Source organism: Neovison vison, chromosome 1 (assembly GCF_020171115.1).
Source record: "Neovison vison isolate M4711 chromosome 1, ASM_NN_V1, whole genome shotgun sequence".
NCBI classification, from domain to species: Eukaryota; Metazoa; Chordata; class Mammalia; order Carnivora; family Mustelidae; genus Neogale; species Neogale vison.
Window position 1 is genome coordinate 282,733,602 of NC_058091.1, and position 23,202 is coordinate 282,756,803.

At 39.6% G+C, this 23,202-nt stretch overlaps 1 protein-coding gene across 3 annotated transcripts in view; it reads right to left on the reverse strand.

Annotated features, from left to right (window-relative positions):
* The window catches only part of NNT (nicotinamide nucleotide transhydrogenase), a 93,064-nt gene that overhangs the window by 37,698 nt on the left and 32,164 nt on the right, over nt 1-23,202 (reverse strand). For all 3 annotated transcript variants that reach the window (XM_044232215.1, XM_044232233.1, XM_044232222.1), the window contains exons 8-14: nt 10,245-10,378; nt 9,769-9,960; nt 8,515-8,668; nt 5,451-5,612; nt 4,359-4,469; nt 2,995-3,140; nt 1,573-1,768 (exon numbers count right to left, since the gene is read on the reverse strand). In XM_044232215.1, the coding sequence (XP_044088150.1) occupies nt 1,573-1,768; nt 2,995-3,140; nt 4,359-4,469; nt 5,451-5,612; nt 8,515-8,668; nt 9,769-9,960; nt 10,245-10,378 (1,095 nt within the window). The remainder of the gene's footprint in view (nt 1-1,572; nt 1,769-2,994; nt 3,141-4,358; nt 4,470-5,450; nt 5,613-8,514; nt 8,669-9,768; nt 9,961-10,244; nt 10,379-23,202) is intronic.

The window sequence follows — 23,202 nt, forward strand, 5'->3', positions numbered from 1 at the left end:
AGCCACCCAGGTGCGCCAATTATACCTCAATTTAAAAAAAAAAAAAAGGCCACATTTAAGGTTTTCCATCCTTGGCCCTCATAAGTATTTATCTGCTTCCTAGTCTGGGCTAAATATTCTCTTACAGGGACTGTAGAGAAGGTAAGGACACTGATTACGTACACTTTCAAAATAACAGGTGTTCTCAACACACCTAACCAAGGTCCAACTCCAAAAACCCACACATACAACATTAACACATGCCTTTTCCATCACAACCTACAAACACTCCCTAACACTTCTTCAGATTACCTGAGGCTCCAACCAAACCTTCCCATTCTCCCCACAGCATGAATAACCCAAGCGCTCTTCTCCATAAGCCTACCCCCTTGCTCCTGAGCACAGGAGAAACAGCTGGAATTGGAAAGCCTGGGCTTTCAGATGGGTGAGTGGGAGCCCTGTCCAAAGGTAAAGAAATGCAAATACCTCGGTATTAATACCCAAATGAGCCGCCTGTGAAAGAGCTACATGGCTCTAGGCAGATGACAGACAAGGGGTGTGCCTCAGAATATCTGCTAAGATCTTGTCTAGAGGTCCTCCTGCCATGAGCTTACAGCGCATTGTCCTTGTTCCTCCCAGGGACCATCAGGAAAGGACACAACACTTGGGGGGAAGTATGAAAGGAGGCCTAAAGCTACTGTTACACTGGTAAATATACCACAAGCTTCTCTGGATAAAAACATGTGGTTATATAAATGTGTACCTGAGTTTTTAATGATATAAAGTAGCATATAATTTTCAAATAATAAAATATATGATACTCTTTGTGGTAAACTCCATATTGCCAATTGACTTCCACGGGGTGTTTTTGTTGACTTTTGCCAAACTCTTCAATCTGTTACCAATCTAGTGTTTGCAACTGATGAAATGAGTGTAGCTCCCACGGGAATGTTGGCTGACGTTTTTGTTTGCATTAACAAGTAAGACAAAAGTGAAACAAGATATATGTGAGAATCTCACTCACTGTCAACAGTGTGAGCAATACCCTGACTCTGATAATAGTTTTCAAATATTGGAAGAATATTTGCTTTTTGGTGATATTTACAAAGTAATAGCTACAGTCTCAGCACACTTTTATGTTTAAGCTGCACTATTAATATTTACTCCGTCTCTTTCTTAGGTCTAGACAATCAATGAAACAATAAATGAAACCCAGATTTGTAACATTTGTTGATTTCCATGGTATAAATGTAACCACCATGGTCAATTTCAAGCTACCGATGTATGTCATTAAAGATGGGAGTTGGGAAGAGATGGACAAAAGCCCACCTTCACACGTGTCTAAAAACAGCCGTAATATGGGTAATCTCAAGAGCATAGAAAAAAAAAAACCCTAACAAATTAATTAGAAAGTTGTGAATAATTTGTGTATAATGTATTTATTTTGGTGAACAATCATAGTTGGTGTAATTCTCATCAAAATATAAACATGTGAAAGCATCAACATTGAGAAGGTAGATCAACTATGTCAAAAGGGTGAGCTAAAAAATGGGCATGTGTTCCCATAAAGGAAGAATTCCACCAAGTGCTTACCAATGGTACCGCCCAAAGCCATTGCTCCAGACATCTGAGCTAACAGTTCTGGGGATGGTTTCAGGCCTCCGAGGGTGGCTGCCAGGCCTCCGGCCACCCCAATCATGCCCAGTGCATTGCCAAGACGAGCTGTTCCCTGGGTGGAAAGGCCGGCCAGGGCACCAACACAGCAGAGACCTGAGCCCAGATACATGATCTTTTTAAAAGAGAGAGAAGAGAAGAGAGAAAGAAAGACTATCAAAACATCCAGTCTATTACCACAGGGAGAACTTCTCTTGAGGAAACACGATTTCCTAAGAACAATTTTAAATTCAGACAATGGAGGGACCAATAGGACTTCTTCTTTGAATGTTTCAATATATGTTTCCATCCATTAGGAAAATTAACAAATTAAGTATCTTACTTTGTACTTGCAATTATACCATTTATGAAAACTGGGGGGGGGGGGTTGGATTGGTTAGCATGCACGAATACATTAAAAAGTACCTGAATTTATACAGAGTTATAATGGGAACTAGACCTGACCAAACGCTTAAAGGAGTCAACCCCTGATGCTATAAATGCCAGGGACCATAACATCCACTTTACTCAAGTCAGTCCCATGAGACTCATGAAGTTGAAAGAATTATCATCCTCATTTTACAAAAGAGAAAACCAAAACTTAAGGTTACATAATTCTTCCAAGGTCACATGATCAGAAAATAGCAATTGCAGGATTCGGAGGGTCTCTCTTGACATACCGCTCCAACTCTTCTCAAAAAAGATTTTGTTCACTCAACAAGTAAGAAATGTTGGAAACAGCAGAAACCAAGGGAGACGTTCTTTCTGCTGTCAGTTGCAATCTCCCAGTAGTCATTAAAAAGTGATTAAAAAAAAATACTGAGTTCAGGACAAAGCTGAGTCTCTATTATAATCACATTGAGACATGAAACTTTCAAAGTTCAACTTGATTATTTCTGTTTTTCTATAACACTCATTTTTACACTATCTTTTTTAAATGCATTGACATAACATCTCCTGGTTATAAGAGATGATATACTGAATTTGTAGGAGAAGAAAGTAAGTAGGAAAATGACTAACAGTACTTAACAGAAAAATTTCAGATTCTCTTACCAATTATTTCATTGTATCCCCACAACAATCCATTCAGGTACAAAATAAACTTTTGACACTTTTTACAAGTGGAAAAATTGAGGGGACAAACAGGTAAACCCACATTAGCACATCCAGGTAGCAGGCAAATCTGTTTCTAGAATCCAGGGTCTTGATTCTTAGGGGATAGGAATGCTCTAGTTGACCAAGATGTTTCTAGAGTTATTATTGTATTTGCTTGGTGGAGCCTAAGTTTGGGTAATGATGATGTTGACTAGTGGGAAAGAAAACACGGTGGCAAAAATAAAAATTCTCAAGACAGCCTCTTACTTGTTCAATGTTATAACCACTAGAGAGGGCAGCCAGATATCCTCCAACAAAGGTAGCAGCAGGGAGCAGATACAGGTAATTGTATTCTGGGGGATCCGTGGGACGCTTGAACATGTCCAGCATTCTCTGGGTCACCAGAAATCCGCCTTATCAAAGTAAATATGAAACAGAAAGAGGTATTTTGAGCAACATGATTTTTAAACTGGCCCAATTTCTCCATTTTAAAGACTTCTTTATCACCAAGGGATAAATATATTAATAACATTTTAGAACCTCAAAATTAAAATTCATTCTATCACTCAAGCCAGTTTCATTGAAGGCAGGAAACCCTATATTCAGGATGAAAACTTCCAACCATTTCTGCATGACTACAAGTAAACAAGCATTCAAACAGCTTGGGAATGCAAAAGATCAAAGGCTAGTATTTTTTTCGAATAAGTTATTCTGTTTTGTTAAACCTATAATAAGTGATAGAAGAAAAAAAATGTCACATCAACAGGCACCAGATTTCTTTGAGCCATCAATTAATTTTTCGGCTACAACATAGCATCAAATGAGTTTACTCAAGAAATGTGCTAGGCTTTCAGTTTTCAGAAACACAAGCTAAGATAAGGCAAAGGCTAAAATTTTATCTAACAGTATACTCATTCACAGATGTTATGGTGATAGCTACAAGTTAACTTAATTCAAAACTATGCATCCAATAGCTTCCCAGTTAACTTGCAGCAAGACAATCATTTTGCTTGTTTATTTTGGGGCACTGAGGGAGGGGGTGTTCTTTTATCAAACAGTTTCTAAAAATTACAAGTGGGCAAAATGATTTTTCTTCACAGAGCGCATTCATGGTCTAAGTGAAACAATGTTTAAAGGCACAATCAAATTCTTGAAATTCAAATGTCTAAAAAAAAAAATCCAAATGTCTATTCTGTATGGATTGATATTTGCTTCTCATGTCCCCATTAATAATAGCACTCAAGGGCAACCCGGTCAGGACCCCCTCACTCTCAAGAGCTTTCTCTGTGTCTTCACTTAATGAACTTCTAATGCTCTATTCACTCTCTGTTGTTTGCAAGATTCATTTGAATCTGTGAGACAAGAAACTAGTTCTCCCGCTTCCCTTCTGCCCTTCCCCTCCACTCATGCCTTCCCTCTCTCTCTCTCAAATAAATAAATAAAATCTTTAAAAGAAAAAAAAAAAATAGCACTCAAGCCGGGGCGGCACCTGGCTGGCTCAGGTGAAAGCGTATGCGACTCTTGATCTTGGGATTTGAGTTCGAGCCCCACTCTGGGTCTAGAACTTGTGCAAATAAATATATTTTTTTTTAATAGCACTCTGGACTCTCTCAGTACTACTGCTACCGTACCTGCAATGTTGACTGAGGAAATAAATGTAGCAAGAGCGGCAAGGCCCTGAGAAGTTGTGGAAGGATACAAATGGCCTCCCATCAGTGCCAGCCCACCAACTGCCGTCAACCCTAGGAAGAAAAAATCAAGATGGTGAATGGTTGTAGAGACAAGGACAAATGAAATGTCACAGGGTCTCACAAGGACAGGCACAACAGAGAAAGTCCTCACGCGCCACCATTACTGGAGTACGCTTGTGGGCCAAGAGTTAAAACTTCTTCTGCATAAAACTTTGGACTTGCTTTAGCTTTCTAGCTCCGTGAGCCCGATAAAGATCTAAACCGATCATGTCATTGGACAAGAGATAAAAAGGCAGCATGGGGAGATAAGCTGCTTCTGAACTGGACGGAGCTATGCATGAACTATAAACAGAGGAGGGCAAAGCCAGGACTCTGAGCGCTCCAGAGCACGCTGCCCCTTGGAATTCGCCACGATCCCTGCAGAGCCCCCCGGCGGCTGTGTCTGGAGCACTGGCAGCATAAGCCTCCACGCCAGGGCAGGCCCCACACCTGACTGTCCGAGATGGGTCTCCCACCTCAGATCTGAGCATCCCTGGGGGCCAAAGAGAAGAGCTCCTGGGCAGCTGTGTGGACACGGACCCCTGCGAAGACTCGCAGCACAGTGTGAGGCTCGGCGGACGCCTCCCTGGCTGGCCGGCTGCTTCCTGTTCCAAAGGCTTCACAGTAAGTCTGACGACAGCTGTGGCCTACTTACCGCTGAATGTTTAGATGAATCTAAGACTAGTCCCTAAACGATGCTGCACGATTCTGTGATATCAGAGGAACCCTTTCTTTAAAGGAAATTACAGTCGAAAGAAAGAACAATGGCTCTGACTGCTTGGAATGGGAGCAGCCCAAAGGCCTGACACACTCACTCGGCTGGACCCTCACTTCTAGCCCTGCCCTCCCCACTCTGAGAGCCCAAACCACCCACCTCAGAGGCCAAGCCATACAATCTGTAAATAAAGACTTTGGAAACCTCATTGAAAGCAACTGGAGAGTTGAATAAGCCCATGAAAACTTAAAATGAGGGAAAACGAGAGAAGAGCAAACCTGAGATTGCATTGGTCACAGACATCAGCGGTGAGTGGAGGGCAGGGGTCACTCCCCAGACAGTGTGGTAGCCCACGATGCCCGCCAAGCCAAAAGTGGTCACCATCTGGGAAAAGGCTAAATTGGGCGCCACAATGCCCAAACCCAGCATCCCAGTGAGACCTACAGAAAGAGAAGAGTGTGAGCTGGCATCTAATTATCTCAGGGTTAAAAGCACACACAAATGTGAAATAGTCAATGCTTTTAGATTCTGTAGCCAGAAAGGAGTCTTCCAATAGTGAGATTTTTTTTTTACACATTTCACAATGGGGGGCAGGGGAAGCTAAAGGTATTACGAACAAAACTCAGCTTCCTGACCACCACCACCCAAAATAAAATAAGCTGTAAAGACCTAGTGAAATTTATGAGTCCCCTTAATAACAATTTCCCCTGTTTTGACTTTCATTGACAATGCCACATGTGTATACAAGTGCTTTTGTTCCAGAATTAGAGACCTACCCAAGGTCTACCTTGGGTAGCATTTTCTACTTAGGCAAGACATGACCTTTATAAGGCAGGAGTGTTTGGAAGCCAATGTCATGTCACTCAGCTTTGGCTGAGGAAGAGGGATTTTAAAAGAGTAGGAAGGATTTCATTCACTCCAGCACCTCCCCAAAACATATGGCCTGTCCTCCACCCCCTCCACCCCCGGGACAGGAGTTTTGCAATTGCTCCTGAAGCTGGACGGGACTGCTGGCCGGGGCACTCAGCTCCAGCCTCAACACCAAGTCAGCAAACAGGATTTTACAAAGAAAAGGAAAAAAAAAAAAAAACAAATTAAATTAAGAATGTGCAGAATACAAGCAGTCAGCTCTGAACATACATCTTTAATTATTGCCTTTCCTAATAGCAACCATGTGGACCGCTGTTCTGCAACAGAAGGAAGGGTTACCTAGTGGTCAGTACAAACAGAATGCAAAGGGGGCACCAGGGAGCTGGAATTCAACTTTCTTGAGTAAGGTACTTTTTTCCCCCTTGATACAAAGTATTTCTTTATATGTGGCACAGCTAGAACATCTAGGAATTGACATTAATTTTACTTTAGATCATGTAGTAAGACTGCAGTTTTAATTTATATTCCTCTACCCACATATAAAATGCCCAGGGTTCCAATACATGGCCTGTTGACCATCTGGAGGGAGAGGAGACAGAATATTGTTTTGTGCTCTAATTAAACATCAGAGAAGCTATATAGAGTTGTGGTTAAGAATATGTTTTCATAAGCCAGACTGCCTCGTTCAAACTGTTGGTCTGCTGCTTGCTAGCTGTGTGATCTCGGGCAAGTTACTTAACTTCTCTGTGCCATAGTAACTTCTCTGTGGCATAGTATCATCATCTGTAAAATTACCAACCCTCTCTGTCCTCCCCTGGAAAAAGAAAATAATAATATGCCCACCTCACTGAGGTCTTGTAGAGAGTAAATAGTATATGAAGTATTTAGTGCAATGCCTAGCATTCATTAAACTAGCACATTAATCAAGCAGCACTAAATTATCATAATCTGGAGTCCATTTTTTATTGGGCATCTAAGATTAAAAATCACCTATGTAAAGGTTTTTTTAATCAACTCTTTAGTAAACCAGTATCTTTTCTATAGTATATTTAATAATAATAATGTATTTCTATAGTCTTTGTAACAGAGGAAAGAGAAAGGCAGAGAAAAAAAAGAAAGGGAAAAGAAAGCAAATCATATTCTTTGGAGAATGCTATTCAAATAGATTCCTAACACACACATAAAAGAAAAATACTTGTTTTTATTATAAAGAAAGAAGTTTAAGGTAAAGAAAAACAAGTATCAGGCCATTCTCTTATTCACTAAAATATGCTAATTTCATATCTATTAAAATACAATAAACCTTAACAAATGAAAGCACAACCTAGAAAAATAAAACATCATACGTGCCTCACTGTATTTCCTCATGAATTGCAAAGAGAAATGGAAATTTACAGTCTTCCCAAGAATCCTCTCCAGGTACAATATAATAATCTGGTTTCTTTCTTTCTTTCTTTCTTTTTTTTTTTTTTTTAAACAAGCAAGTGCAAGTAGGGACATTGCCCCATTTATTCACAATGTTCACAACCAGAGGCTTTCAGTCATCTTGCTGAGAATTGCTCTTTCTTCAAGAAGAGTTATATTTTTCTCTTTCAAACATCTGGGCTCACAGGGGAATTTGGAGAATGCTGAGGCTACAAGAATTATGTGCCTGCTGCTGGTCCTTAATTCTTTATAGCTTGCTTTTGTTTTGTTTTTGCTTTGGCTCCAAGTAGATCTAAATAATTTTAATTCATTTGATGAGAGAGAAACCAATTTAAAAACCAAATGTCCATACTTCAGACTCTAACACTTCATAACCAGAATGAATATTTACCACTATTTTACAGCAACTGTTTAATGTTTTCATAAAGATGAAAAAGGCAAAGAATTTGTGTTAAATTTTAAAGAAATGAAAATTTCAAAACTGAAATTTGTTACTAGGTGAAGAACTTAGGATGTTCGACAAAGAACCAAGGACCGCACCTGCCTCCTACGGTTTATTCTTCACCACAAACATGTGGTTCCCCAGTCTTACCCAACACGCAGACAATCATAACTGATGTTTTATAACTCATAAAGATAAATAAATAACCATATATATAGGCACTTAGCACCAATATAATCTGACACACATCACTACCCAATATCTCTGATGTAAGATGAAACTCTTAACAGCTGTATTTTAAGTGTTTTCTGTGAAAGAAAAGCATTAACAGCCCGTCTATGCTTTCACGCACATTTATTCCAGTATCTAGCAAGTGCCTGTGTCTCTGGGGTCAGCCATCAGCGTGGTCCCCAAGGCCACGGAGGAGAGACTAGTAACCCGTTTATGTAAACTTGCTTCTAACAGGCCCGCTTCCTCATGGAACCCAAAGGAGGACAACAGGATCTCATTTACTTTGACACTTAATGTGTCTCATTTTGACACTTAATGCATTTCTTACAAAATCCAAACCATCAGGACCCCATCCTCATGAATGGGGCTCTCACCAGCTGTATACGCAGAAGCCGTAGTCATCGTCTTCCTGAAGGGGGTGACTGTAGCTGCTTTCTCAGCTTCCAGCTCAGCCACTGTCTTTGGTTTTACTGGGGCACCTTGAGGAATATTTTTTGGGGTGGGAGCGGGGAAAATCACTTCACCGTCCTAATAGAAATTAGAAAAACAGACATTTTTTTAACAGTCAGTCCTACATGTCAAAAACACAGAAGGTAGTGACTGTGCTGGGAGGGGGGGGAGGCTTCTTTTAAACACTTTTTTAAAAAGATTTATTTTTTTTTATTTTTTTTTAAGAATTTATTTATTTATTTGACAGAGAGAGATCACAAGTAGACAGAAAGGTAGGCAGAGAGTGAGAGAGAGGGAAGCAGTCTCCCTGCTGAGCAGAGAGCCTGATGCGGGACTCGATCCCAGGACCCTGAGATCATGACCTGAGCCGAAGGCAGCGGCTTAACCCACTGAGCCCCCCAGGCGCCCCTAAAAGATTTATTTTTAAACAATCTCTACACCCAACGTGGGCTTGAACTTACAACCCTGAGATCAAGAGTTGCAGTATGCTCTACTGATTGAGCCAGCCAGTCGCCTCTTTAATGTAATCTTAAATGGGGCCCCTGGGTGGCTCAGTGGGTTAAAGCCTCTGCCTTCGGCTCAGGTCATGATCCCAGGGTCCCGGGACGGAGCCCTGCATCGGGCTCTCTGCTCAGCGGGGAGCCTGCTTCCCCCATCTCTCTCTCTGCCTGCCTCTCTGCCTACTTGTGATCTCTGTCTGTCAAATAAATAAATAAATAAAATCTTTTTTTAAAAAAAGTAATCTTAAATGAATTCATGTCACTTTTAACTTATTTTATAAAATATGTATGTGTATATAAATACAGAATGTTTGTACACATGCATGGATAGTTTCTATATGCACATATATGGAAAAAACATAGACCAATCCCCTGAAAGGAGTTAGGTGGCAAGGGGAAAGTTTAACTTTACCTTATTCAGTTCCAGTGTTTTGTTTTGTTTGTTTCTGTTTTTCAAAAGCAATGCATATTTTGGATGAGTTCACGTGTATGTAAGCCTTTGTGATGTTTTTCTTTCAATCGTTCTGCATTTCTAAACACTTTTTATGGGTATAAACCCAACACATCAACCGTTTATTAGATTTTATCTCAGTTCCAGCATAGGATCCTTCCATAAAACAGAAATCTTAAAACACAGTTTTAATGAAAACTCAGGAGGAAACAGGTCTCTTCCCTTACCTTCATCACGACAGTTCCTCTAATGACATGACCCATCGTACCAAAGTCAAAGTCATCTTTCACTTCAAAATAAAAATTATCTTTGTCAGGGCTGATGGCCTTCAGGAGCTTGGTGATGTTGTTGGAATACAAGGTACTGGCCTGCGTGGCCATTCGGCTGGGAAGGTCTGTGTAGCCGATGTGAGTAACCCCCTACATGAACAAAACTACAGTCAGAAAGGTCGATCTCTTCACAATCCTTCTAGAACACATTTCCACCATAGCCAAGGCTAAGTTGTGAAATTACATACCTTTATAAATATATACACATCTCACAAACAAATACAGATTTCGAAAGAGCTTTAAATATACAAATTTTTAATTTTAAAAATTTTCAGGCCTCAGTTTCTCTGAATACTTAAAGGAATAAACATTCCCTTACAAATCACTAAATACATGGGAGTCAGTTCGTACACGGAAGAAGCTGTTTGCTGTACCTTATGGACATAAAGTTCTCCTGGCTTAGTGGTCTCAAAGTTTCCGCCAGCCTCAGCAGCTAAATCCACAACAACTGAACCTTCCTTCATTGACTCAATCATCTCTTTACTAAATAAAACTGGAGCTTTTTTACCTGATAAAAATCAAAGAGAACAGCACAAATTATATTATGCTTTCTTCAAACTCTTATTTCCTAATTATTATAATTGTCTCTGGACACTCAAAAATGTTAACATCTGAAATTTTAATTCTTTCAAGATACCCCGAAAGTCCATCACACCGGTGAAACTGGCCACCCTCCTAGGAAGAAACGTAGTAAGTAGGAACTGCAAAGTCAACATGCAGGAGGGATCTCGCCCTTTACTTCACGCAACCCTGTTCTTCCAAACGGTTTACATCCAAGGGCACTCATGAAAACACAAACATTTGGCCTGTCTCTTTTTAAATGCATATAGTAAGCTATTAAGGAAAATACGTGTACCTGAATTGGACAATTCATAAAGATCACAATTGTCAAGGGAATATTCAATAATAATTTCTGAATTAAATTAAATTAAATATTAATTAAATTAAATTAAATATTTCCAAACATCTTAACAAACTTCACCAGACTTTCCCACATGTTTTATTAATCTACCTTCATTTAACACTGGATAACTTCAAGGACAGACAGAAGAATGCCATGAAATGAAAACAATAGGAAATCCCAGTTTGGGATTAGAATTGGGAATCACGCATACACTTTTATTCCCTCTGCACACTGTTAATTCTGCTTCTGGTGAGTCGAGCCCTATACTAGTGCTCAGAATATACTGGTAGATAAACAGAAAAGAACTCTGTTCTCATAGAACACTCTAGCCATGAGATAGTTCACACTTAAAATTCATTCGCTGACAGGGCATCTGGGTGGCTCAGTGGGTTGAAGCCTCTTCCTTCGGCTCAGGTCATGATCTCAGTGTCCTGGGATCGAGCCTCACATCGGGCTCTCTGCTCAGCAGGGAGCCTGCTTCCCCCTCTCTCTGCCTGCCTCTCTGCCTACTTGTGATCTCTGTCAAATAAATAAAGTATTTTTTAAAAAATTCACTCACTGATTCTTACATAGAAGATAAAGCACCAAACGTTAAGATTTTTCAACCTAACCTATATTAGTAACATTCAACAGGGCCCACACCATCAGTATATTACAATGCTCGAGTCTCACGGAACAATATATGGGTTAGCCAAAAGACAAAGGAAATAAACGTGTGAGACTGGTAGTAGGAAAGTAGAGAGTTAATAGCCTAAGTATCATTATCTCCTCTTTCAGAAAGTTTTCAACTCTGTTTACAGAACTTTAGGAAGACCACTATTGATTTTATAAATGGAAATAAATATAAAATAAAATTTGCACTATAGTTATCTGTTTTTCAATCCACTTGGCTGGAATACATGTGATTCAAAATAAGAAAAATCAAGATTTGTAGCACCTGTGGAAAAAAATGGTTGTAAAGGTACAAAGGGGTATTTATATAGTACCTCTCTCTTTCTCAACGCCAACTGTATACTGCCAAGATAAAGTCCAAATCCCAGGCCTCCTCTTACTGAAGGCCTTCCTGACTGGGTATAAGCACTCTTTCTCTCATTTTCTCTCATGACTGCCCCCCTGGACCTTCTGTTCCAGCCACGCAGGGCCAGATGTCACATGGTTTGTTGGATAACCCTTTGACTCTCCATGAAAGAGCAATGAGGAGGTATTTCCCCCAGAGACAACACTCTGAAGTCCTGGTGGTTTCACCACCTCTCAAAATTCTCTGGAAATATCCCTTTCCTCTACTCTCCCCCACTACAGTCCAACAAAGCCATCCTGGATATTTAAACTTTTCTCAAACATAAGAATTTGGGGATGCAAAGAACATACATCTGAGGACTCTTGCCCCCACCCCCCCAGAGGTCAGGCTGCTGAGCTCTGAGATAATATAAAGCTATGGATCACACGGTCGCATCCACGTAAACTGGGAAACTTCAAGTGCCAATGTGTACTTTCTAGGTGTTTCCGATCGTCCTTCTTCCTCTTTTCTAGTCCACGACCTCCTCTCCATGAACCAGCCTCTTGCTTGCAACAGCTTTTCCTCACACCTTACTTGTTCCCTCCAGTCTTAGGGGGATATGCCTGACAGGGCAATCTGGGTCCAAATGCACCCCCTTTGACTTCTAACTGCCCCCACTTTACAGACACCGGCTTCGCAAATTCAATTTGGCATCGAATTCCTCCCACCCTAAAAATTCTGGAGTCCTTCCTTCTTCTGACCCAGCAAGCGCTAAGGATCAGTTCTGGACTGTGTCACCCTAGTGACTTGAAGTGGCCAAAACCATTTAGGCTCCCTAGAAAACATCCGATATACCACCGATTTGTCTTTGCTTTTATTCACTCAACCTTCACAAAACAGTTAGGCACTGGCTGACACAACTTTAAATGCACACACTTGCATCTTAAAAAAAGATAGTAAGTATTCTGTCTATACTGTCAGTCTGAATCCATTCACTTTTGAAAGGATAGGCTATTCTTTCACATAAAGTAATTTCTTTAGTCAAATAACTAGAGGGTAAGTTAAAATTTATTTAAATCACGGAGGAATATTTAGAATACATGAAACTATTATAAGTAAAATGCACACAGCAAAACAGTAGGTATAACTGCTACCTTAATGTACAAATAATTTTTATATATACATATATGAATTTTATATATATTTATATATATACATGAAACACTACATATACTATATAGTTTCTAGTAAATTCTATGTTGTATAATATTTAACCATAGCAGGACATCTTGAGTGGTTAAGAATATTTTCTTCTTCGTGCTTTTATCTCCTAAATTTTCTGTAAGAGCTAGTTTTAATTTTGTAATTTAAAAAAAATCAATAAAGGCTACAGGGAATACAATGATGAATATAATAGTGCAGCTGGCTTTAAGCATTCACATGTGGATTAATTTTTTGAAAATTCTAAAAGTGCAGAAATGAAAATTGAAAACAGAAGGGAAAAAATAGAGCCAAAAGAGGAGCAGAGTACATAAATTTGGAACATAAAAGTTCCAAATGAGCAAATCCTCAAAAGAATAGTTCAAGAGGAAGACTAAGAAGGCAATTTCAAAATACTGTCTTACCCTGATGGCCTACTAGGGTAAAAATGTAATATATGATAAATGTGACATCACAAAATGGAAGGACCAAAAGGTATAAGATGATCAGTGAGATATGGGGGGAGGGGAATCTACCCAAATCTAATAGACTTCAAACTAAATTCTAAATTCTATTGATTAGAATGAATTATAAAAGAGAATGAGCCTTTGTGGCACCTGTGGCTCAATGAGGAGAGCATGCAACTCTTGATCTTGGGGTCGTGAGTTTAAGCCTCACATTGGGTGCAGAGATCACTTAAATAAAATTTTTAAAAAGAGAGAGAACTGGAGCACCTGGGTGGCTCAGTGAGTTAAGCCTCTACATTCAGCTCAGGTCATGATCTCAAGGGTCCTGGGATCGAGCCCTTCATTGGGCTCTCTGCTCAGCAGGGAGCCTGCTTCCCCCTCTCTCTCTGCCTTCCTCTCTGCCTACTTGTGATCTCTGTCAAATAAATAAATAAAATCTTAAAAAGAGAGAGAGAGAATCAACCCATAAAGAAAAAGAAAAAAGGAAACCTTGGTGAATCTCTCTCTAGTCTTTGAATTAAAAAGTATTTCTTAAATTAAAGCAATGGGGAAAATAAGGAAAACATCAATAGATTTAAATATGAAATGTGTATGTATTATACTCCTCAAAAATCAATATGACAAAAAGTTAATATAATAAAAATTTAATATAATTCAATTTAATATAATAAAAAATTTAATAAAGACAAAATACTAAGATCCTAATACATGAAAAACAAACACAAATGGTCAATTCTAAAAGAAATGGTAATGACCAAATTAAAAAAAAAAGTTCACCCTTATATGAATCAAAGTTACAAAAAGTGAGATACTTTTTTTTATCTCTCAAAATGAAAGAATCAAAAAATCATAATAATGGGGGGATCCAGATAGCTCATTCAGTAGATCATAAGACTCATCATCTTGGGGTTATAAATTCAAGCCCCACACTGGGTGTAGAAATTACTTAAAGTCTTTTAAAAATCATAACAATGTTGAAGTGAAACAATTAGCTAGATGATCTATTGATGAGATTATGAACTACATAAAAGTTTCAGGAAAGCGTAATTTACCAACATGTATCAACCAGCCAAAAATGTTGATATCCACTCAGCCAGTAATTCTACTTCTAAGATTTGATTAATCCCAGGAAAATAAATGAAGGCACACATGATGAAATCACACAGAAAAAATGTTAGCACATTATTTTTAATTGACAAAAAGTGGAATTAAATGAAAAGCCCAACTTTGCGTTAACCATTGAATAAAATGTGGTGTATTAAAATAAGAAAATCCCCCAAAAATTAAAATATATATACAAAAAGTTCTTAATGACTCATCATGCTATATGAAGGAGAAAACTTATGATACAGTATTAAATGGGAAAAATGAGGGGCGCCTGGGTGGCTCAGTTGATTAAGTGCCTGCTGTCGGCTCAGGTCATGTTCCCAGGGTCCTGGGATTGAGTCCCACATCAGGTTCCCTGCTCTGCGGAGAACCTGCTTTTCCCTCTCCCTCTGCCTGCTGCTCCCCCTGCTTGTGCTCTCTCTATCTCTCTCTCTCTGTCAAATAAATAAACAAAATCTTTAAAATAAAATAAATGTGAAAAATGAGAATGATATTATATCCTGATCCAACAGGATAAAAATGCATGGAGGGGCACCTGGATGGCTCAGTGGGTTAAAGCCTCTGCCTTCGTCTCAGGTCATGGTGCTGAGATCGAGCCCCACATCGGGTTCTCTGCTCAGCGGAAAGCCTGCTTCGCCCCTCTCTCTCTGCCTGCCTCTCTGCCTACTTGTGATCTCTGTCTGTCAAATAAATAAATAAAATCTTTTAAAAAAATGCATGGGAAAAAAAGCTAAAAGGAAACAGTAAAATGTTAAGTACTCAGTACTTTTCACTGAGTAGAGAGATCACAGACGATCTTTATTTTCTACTTTGTACTTTACCGCATTTCCAAAAGTCACATACTATTTTTATAAAATAACAGCAACAACAACAATAATAATAATAATAAAGTATTCCTAAATAAATAAAGTACTCCTGTATAATCACAACCAGTTTCTTCTCTAGGTTGAAGACATAAATTAAGAGTTGTATTGGAAGAGGGATACCTGGGTGGCTCAGCGGATTGACGTATCTGACTCTTGGTTTTGGCTCAGGTCATGATCTCAGGGCTGTGGGACCGAGCCCCAAGCTGGGCTCCACACTCAGCCTGGGGTTTGCCCGTCCCTCTCCCCCTGGTCCTCCCCCAACTTGTGCAGTCATGCTCTCTCTCTTTAAATAAGTAAATAATAAAATCTTTAAATAAGTAAATAAAATCTTTAAAAAAAAAAAAAAAGAGTTGTACCAGAAGAGTTAAAACAACTTAAAAATGCCATTAGACCAATCTATTTACTTACCAGTTGAATATTGCTACAGCAAATGAAGCTACACAGTTAGGACAGCCTTTCAAAGTGCTTCTAAAACACTTACAGAGTGAGACAGAGACCTAAATAAGGATGGATAGCAAACAGGAAGGTTTTTATAATATAAAACAAAGAGAAGACTATATCCAATTGTTTAATTCAAATCCTTCAAATATAAAGAGATGTCCCATATGCCCTAGAGACAGTCTGGTATAGATTCTAGATATAAGAATAAAAGATCAAATGATCATATCAAGTGTTTCAAGACATAACTGCAGAAGTCAGAAGAGTTAATTAAAGGGGAGCCTGGCATTTTTCAAAGTGCTAGAACAAGCAATCCTAAAATTTTTATAGAACCAGAAAAGACCCCAAATTGCTAAGGAAATGTTGAAAAAGAAAAACAAAACTGGGCCATCACGTTGCCTGATTTCAAGCTTTACTACAAAGCTGTGATCACCAAGACAGCATGGTACTGGCACAAAAACAGACACAGAGACCAGTGGAACAGAGTCGAGAGCCCAGATATGGACCTGCAACTCTGTGGTCAAATAATCTTCAACAAAGCAGGAAAAAATAACCAGTGAAAAAAAGACAGTCTCTTCAATAAATGGTGCTGGGAAAATTAGACAGCTATGTGTAGAAGAATGAAACTCGACCATTCTCTTACACCGTACACAAAGATAAACTCGAAATGTGAGACAGGAATTTATCAGAATCCTAGAGAACACAGGCAATAACCTCTTCAACACTGGCCACAGCAACCTCTTTCAAGACACGTCTCCAAAGGCAAAGGAAACAAAAGTGAAAATGAACTTTTGGAACTTCATCAAGATCAAAAGTTTCTGCACAGAAAAGGAAATCAGTCAACAAAACAAAGAGGCAACCCACGGAATGGGAGAAGATACTCACAAATGACACTACAGGCAAAGAGCTGATATCCAAGATCTATAAAGAACTCCTCAAACTCAAAACTCAAAAAACAAATAATCACATCAAAAAATGGGCAGAAGACATGAACAGACATTCTGCAAAGAAGAAATGCAAATGGCTAACAAACACATGAAAAAATGTTCATCATCATTAGCCACTAGGGAGATTCAAATCAAAACCACATTGAGATACCACCTTATACCAGTTAGAATGACCAAAATTAACAAGATAGTAAATAACAAGTGTTGGAGAGGATGTGGAGAAAGGGGAACCCTCTTACACTGTTGGCGGGAATGCAAACTGGTGCAGCCACTTTGGAAAACAGTGTGGCGATTCCTTAAGAAACTAAAAATAGAGCTTCCCTATGACCCTGCAATTGCACTACTGGGTATTTATCCCAAAGATACAGATGTAGTGAAAAGAAAGGCCATCTGTACCCCAGTGTTCATAGCAGCAATGGCCACAGTCACCAAACTGTGGAAAGAGCCAAGATGCCCTTCAACAGACGAATGGATAAAGAAGATATGGTCCATATATACAATGGAATATTATGCCTCCATCAGAAAGGATATATATCCAACTTTTGTATCAACATGGATGGGACTGGAAGAGATTATGCTGAGTGAAATAAGTCAAGCAGAGACAATCAATTATCATATGGTTTCACTTACTTGTGGAGCATAAAGAATAACATGGAGGACATTAGGACAAGGAAAGGAAAAGTGAATTGGGGGAAATCGGAGGGGGAGATAAACCATGAGAGACTATGGACTTTGAGGAACAAACTGAGGGTTTTAAGGGGGGTGTTGGGTGAGCCTGGTGATGGGTAGTAAGGAGGGCACGTATTGCATGGAGCACTGGGTGTGGTGCATAAACAATAAATCTTGGAACACTGAAAATTTAAAAAAAAAAAAATCCAACCAGTTAAGCAGCCAACTCTTGGTTTCAGCTTCGGGCATGACCTCAGGGTTCTGAGACAGCCCTGCATCCAGCTCCATGCCCAGAGACGAGCCTGCTTGAGATCTGCTCTCTCCTTCTTCCTCTGCCCTTCCCCTTCCTGCTCACTCTCTCTCTCCCCTGCTCCCCAAATAAATTTAAAAATCTTAAAAAAAAAAAAAAAAAAAAAAAGAAAGAAATTTCTAGAAAAAATTACTCATTTCTGAAAACAGCTTTAGGGGCACCTGGTGGGCTTCAGTTGGAAGAGCATGTAACTCTCAGTCTCCATCCCAGGATCATGAGTTCAAGCCCCACATCGGTACAGAGATTACTTAAAAAGAAAAAGAAATAAAGAAAGAAAAATAGCTATAACAACTAGGGCTATATAGCAAAAAAATATATCATTGCCCTCTCTGCAAGATGATATTCAGAAGAGTGATTCAGCTTAAACTAAATACCAATGAGTAAAGAGTTAGCAGAAAGTTTCAATATATTATACTCCATTGAATAAATCGGGCTTAATATGATCATCTGAAATCAATAAATTCTCAGACTCTACCGGGAAAAGAATCAAGCCCTCACAGACAACTTTAATCACATCAAACAAACAAACAAACAAATTAAGAGGAAACCACTAAAAATATTAAGGACAAGACACCAAGGGGAGCCTGGGTGGCTCAGTTGGTTCATCATCTGCCATCCGCTCTGGTCAGGAGCCCTGCTCAGCGAGCAGTCTGCTTCTCCCTCTGCCTCTGCCCCTCCCCTCCACCTATGCTCTCCATTGCTCCCTCTCCCTCTCTCTCTCAAATAAATAAATAAAATCTTAAAAAAAAAAAAAAGACACCAAGATGAAATGGATTTACCACAAAATTCTATAACAATTCTAATGAAGTTTTAGCATTATTTACTGGAATTATTCAATAGTATGTAATTGGATGGGGGAAATTCCTGACTTCCTGACCTATAAGGCATCCAATTAGACAAGCTCAAGAAAAACTTTCTGCTTTAACAAGGCCATAGTATATTTAACGATATAGTAGCAAAGACATTAAAATTATAAATTACAGAATATATTTATCCAAACCAAAATGAATATCTCATGAACAAGCACTAATAAGACAAGGAGAATTTTTAATGTAATGCAATACTATAAATTGATTCAATGGAAAGTACGGCATGTAAAGACATTTTGAACTACAGCATCTATACATAAAGAAATGTCATTACTAATAGTACACAATTTTGCACTGAGCGCTGTTGTTTACCCAGAACCCACTTTGTTTGTCCTCTGGTCACTACTCTGATTTCCATTTTCTCCACACAGTCTAGGAACTTAACCCCAGAAACCACTCGAGATGCAGGCTGGTTGGCCTAAGGGTAATCTCATCACCTTATTAGTGACCAGTTCAGAAATCCAGATGTAAGCCAAGGGGTATCTCATTGCCTTGTCTCCGTGAACTGACTCAGAGATGGACACTAACGCAATGAATGCCAATAAGAAGACGGGAAGGTTTGCTCAGGGCTTCTGAAAAAGAAGTTTCCTTCCTCTTCAAGAGGGAACCATCGGAACTGACCTGTCTTGTCCTATGGACATTGTGTTGGACACGCCAGAGGGTTCAACCCACTGCTGCCTTCCAGCACTGAGGACAGGGCCAACTCACAGAGCAGGGCAAGGCAAGAGAACACAGGAAGGAGCACAGTGAAAGACCCCTGATGTCAGCACACCTACCCACACTTCTGCTGGACCTCCTCTGCATACATAACCCAAGAAATATCCTTTCTGTTTAAGGCAGAATGTGCAGGAATTTCTGCTTCTGACAGCCAAAGTCATCGTAATCAATACATACCAAAGACTCTTTTGGAATTTCAAAATCACAGATGGGGGTTAAAGCTTTGGTTCTTAAGCTATAAAAATGCCTACAGAGAAGGACAAAAGGGTTTTTATACACTTACGTATACCTATGAGAAAAACAGATAATTGATTATGTAATTGACTGGAAGTGGCAAGAAACTGCAGAGTATGTGATCCATGGGTCTTTCATCTACTTGGGTGGATTTAGCCAGCCTCATGGTACATGAAGCAACATACTGATTCGACCCCTCCTTCTATGTTATCACTGGCTAAGCTTTAGACAGCTATGTTCGCGAACGGAGATTCTAACCCAAGCTTAAAGAGCCAAGCAGAGTATTTAACATGTGAGTTCTATCCATAAAAGTAGAGACAAGTTTTCTCTGCACAATTAATTATTTGTATAAGGAAGAGAGAGAAAGCCAGGCCAGCTAAACCTTGGCTTTTACAAATTGAATGCCGTTGAGATATTTCTAAATGTAATACTTACGAAATATGATTAGTCAACAGCATATTTTAGCAAATTAGAGAAATCCCGAAAGATCTATTTAATGAAAAAAGCTAAAAACAAGCTTTTACCTAATTATTAAAGGACACATTCATAAAAATTTTTAAGGATTATCTTAATAATCTACCTCTTATAGCTGCAAAATTCTGTATAAATAAAAATCAAAATTTGTCAAGATTTTACCATGGCTCCATAAGCAGTAGGAATTCTTAAAAAAAACAGTCTACCATATTTAAATTGTAGCGTGAAAGTATAATATTTTTTTTAAGATTGTATTTATTTATTTGTCAGAGAGAGAGAGAGCACAAGCAGGGGGAGCAGCAGGCAGAGGGAGAAGCAGGCTCCTCGCTGAGCAAGGAGCCTGATGGGGCCCTCGATCCCAGGACCCCGGGATCATGACCTGAGCCAAAGGCAGATGCTCAACCAACTGCGTCACCCAGGCACCCCAGAAACACATAAGGTATACATTCTTAAATATATAACATCTATATTCTTGTATAAATTACAACGTTCTTTGTGTTCCTTCCAACACATGCTTAGATGTACCTTTGCTACCAAAATTCCTTAAAAACTGAAGCAATGAATATTTATAACACATTCTGATTTTACTAGTTTTATAAAATAATTAAATGATTTTTTAAAAAATAGAAATAATACTGCTTATTTCCAATATTATTCAACTTAGGTCAGGATGAGGTTACCTGACAAAAGAGCCTTGAGGAAATGCATAGAAAATGCAGTTTTTCAGGGAATGTCTTAGACATTCCACAGAGTCCTTGAGACTGTCTGGACTTCCTATTAAAAAAATCAAGGGGTGCCTGGGTGGCTCAGTTGGCTAGGTATGAATCTTGATTATGGTTCAGGTCATGATCTCAGGGTCATGAGACAGAGCCCCATGTTGGGCTCCGCACCCAGCGAAGATCTACTTGATATTCTCATTCCCTCTTCCTTTACCCCTCCCCCAGCTTATGCAGGCATGCACAGGCTCATTCCCTCTCTCTCTCTCTCTCCCTCTCTCAAATAAATAAATAAATAAAATCTTAAAAAAAGAAAAAAGAGGTAAGTTTTCAGTCCTGAGTACCATTTGTTTTTTTTTTTTAGTATTTTTTATTTATTTATTTGAAGGAGAGAGATCACAAATAGGCAGAGAGGCAGGCAGAGAGAGAGAGGGAAGCAGGCTCCCCGCTGAGCAGAGAGCCCGATGCGGGGCTCGATCCCAGGACCCCGAGATCATGACCTGAGCCGAAGGCAGCGACTTAACCCACTGAGCCACCCAGGCGCCCCTGAGTACCATTTGTAAGACCAGGCATCGTCAATGGCAGAAAAGAGAACAACACTAATGCTCTCTATGCCAGGCCCTACATGGGATTGTTTTCTTCATCTACTCATGAAAGAGCTCTATGGGATAAAAAATTTTACCCCATTTTCAGAGACGAAGACTTGGAGGTTCAGAGAGACACATCAGCCAGCTCTCAGGCAGTGGACCTAGCATCTGAATCTACTCTATCGGACTCTAAATCCAAGGTCTGATCCCCTGTGAATGCATTCAACATGAGCAGACAAAACTACAAAGTGAGAAAAAGGAAAAAGCTATTAGCTGCTCACCAAAATCCATGTTTGTTTTGGGCTGAATCGTGTCCCCAGAAAATTCCTATGTTGGAGCCCTAACCCCAGTACCTTAAAACAGGACTGTATTTGGAGCGGAGGCCTTTAGAGAGATGATTAAGTTAAAATGAAGCAATTAGGCTGGGCCCTAATCCAGTATGATGGATATCCTTAAAATAAGAAAATGTGGATACGAAAAGAGGCCAAGACCAAGTGAGGACACAGTCAGAGGACTCAGAAGAAACCAGACCTGCCTATGCCTTGACCTGGGACCGCCAACCTCCAGACTGTGAGAAAATAAACACCTTGTTAAAACTGGGATTTCTTAGCAAAATTAGCTACTAATTAGCTAACTAATTAGCAGACTAATACAATGTTCTGTTATTCCTGCACACAAAGCAAAGCAACAATTCCCAGCTTCTCTTAACAGTTAGGTTTGGCCATATGACTAAGTCTTCTGAAGAAACGTGAGCAGGAGCGATAGGTGACATTTCTAGGCATCCTATGCACATTCTTCTATGTCCCCATCCCTTCCAGATGACTGGAAGAGAGACCGTGTCTAGAGTGCCCTTCAGAGCCTCATAATGACGACTGCTACACTGTCCTACCTGAATCCCCAGACAACCACGTGAAGGAGAGTTGCCCACCAGTGTGTCAACCGTCCATTCCTGTTAACTGAGCAAGGAGTAAATTTCCGTAATGTCTGAGCTTTTGCCTTGCTTTCTTAGAGCAGCTAGACCACCCCAACACGGAGGCACAAGAAAGTATAGGGAGAGTGGAAAGAAGGAAAATACTGAAATGCACGTGGAGGGCCACACTAGCTGCTCGCAGTAACTCCATCCGGGGTTCTTCCCCAGAGATGGCCTCAGCCTCCCAATCCTATTCAACTCAAGGACTGCCAGGGACGGGAACACAATGCTTCCAATCTTGCAACACACTTTTGCAGAAATAACAGACCAAACCAGAGTATAATTCTGTGCCGTAAATTTTCCTAGCAGACCATTTGTTAAATTTGGCCCAATAACTCACTAAGTGTGCTCAAACACACTCTCAGAAGTCACGACTGATAAATGGTAATGAACACTCCCCATCTTGGCATCTTCCTCCTGATGACAAGTTGCCCTGTTTGTGCTGAAAGCTACCAAGAGGTGTGTAGACAGCCTGTGGTTACCAAGCCTTGATGTTGTAACACTTAAGTCTTTCTCTCCATCCTTCAAAACTCTCAAAACAAATGAAAATTTGTAGAAGTAATATTATAAAATTCTATACCACCATATGATAAATTTAAGGGAGGGAAGGAGGACCCATGAATTAGATCAGTCGGTAAAACACAATAAATAATTTAAAAAAGAAAGTTAGAAATGACTGATCTCTATAGTTTTGTACTGTGAGATACTCTTGTTTACAGAGAAGGAAAAGACCAGTCTCTCTAAACAATAAACATGGACTTTGGGCCAAAACTCCGTAGAGGCATGAAAACAATACTATCTTGGTGGTTTTCACAAATGGGAGAGTATATCGCTGTATCAATTATTCTCTTGCCTAAACA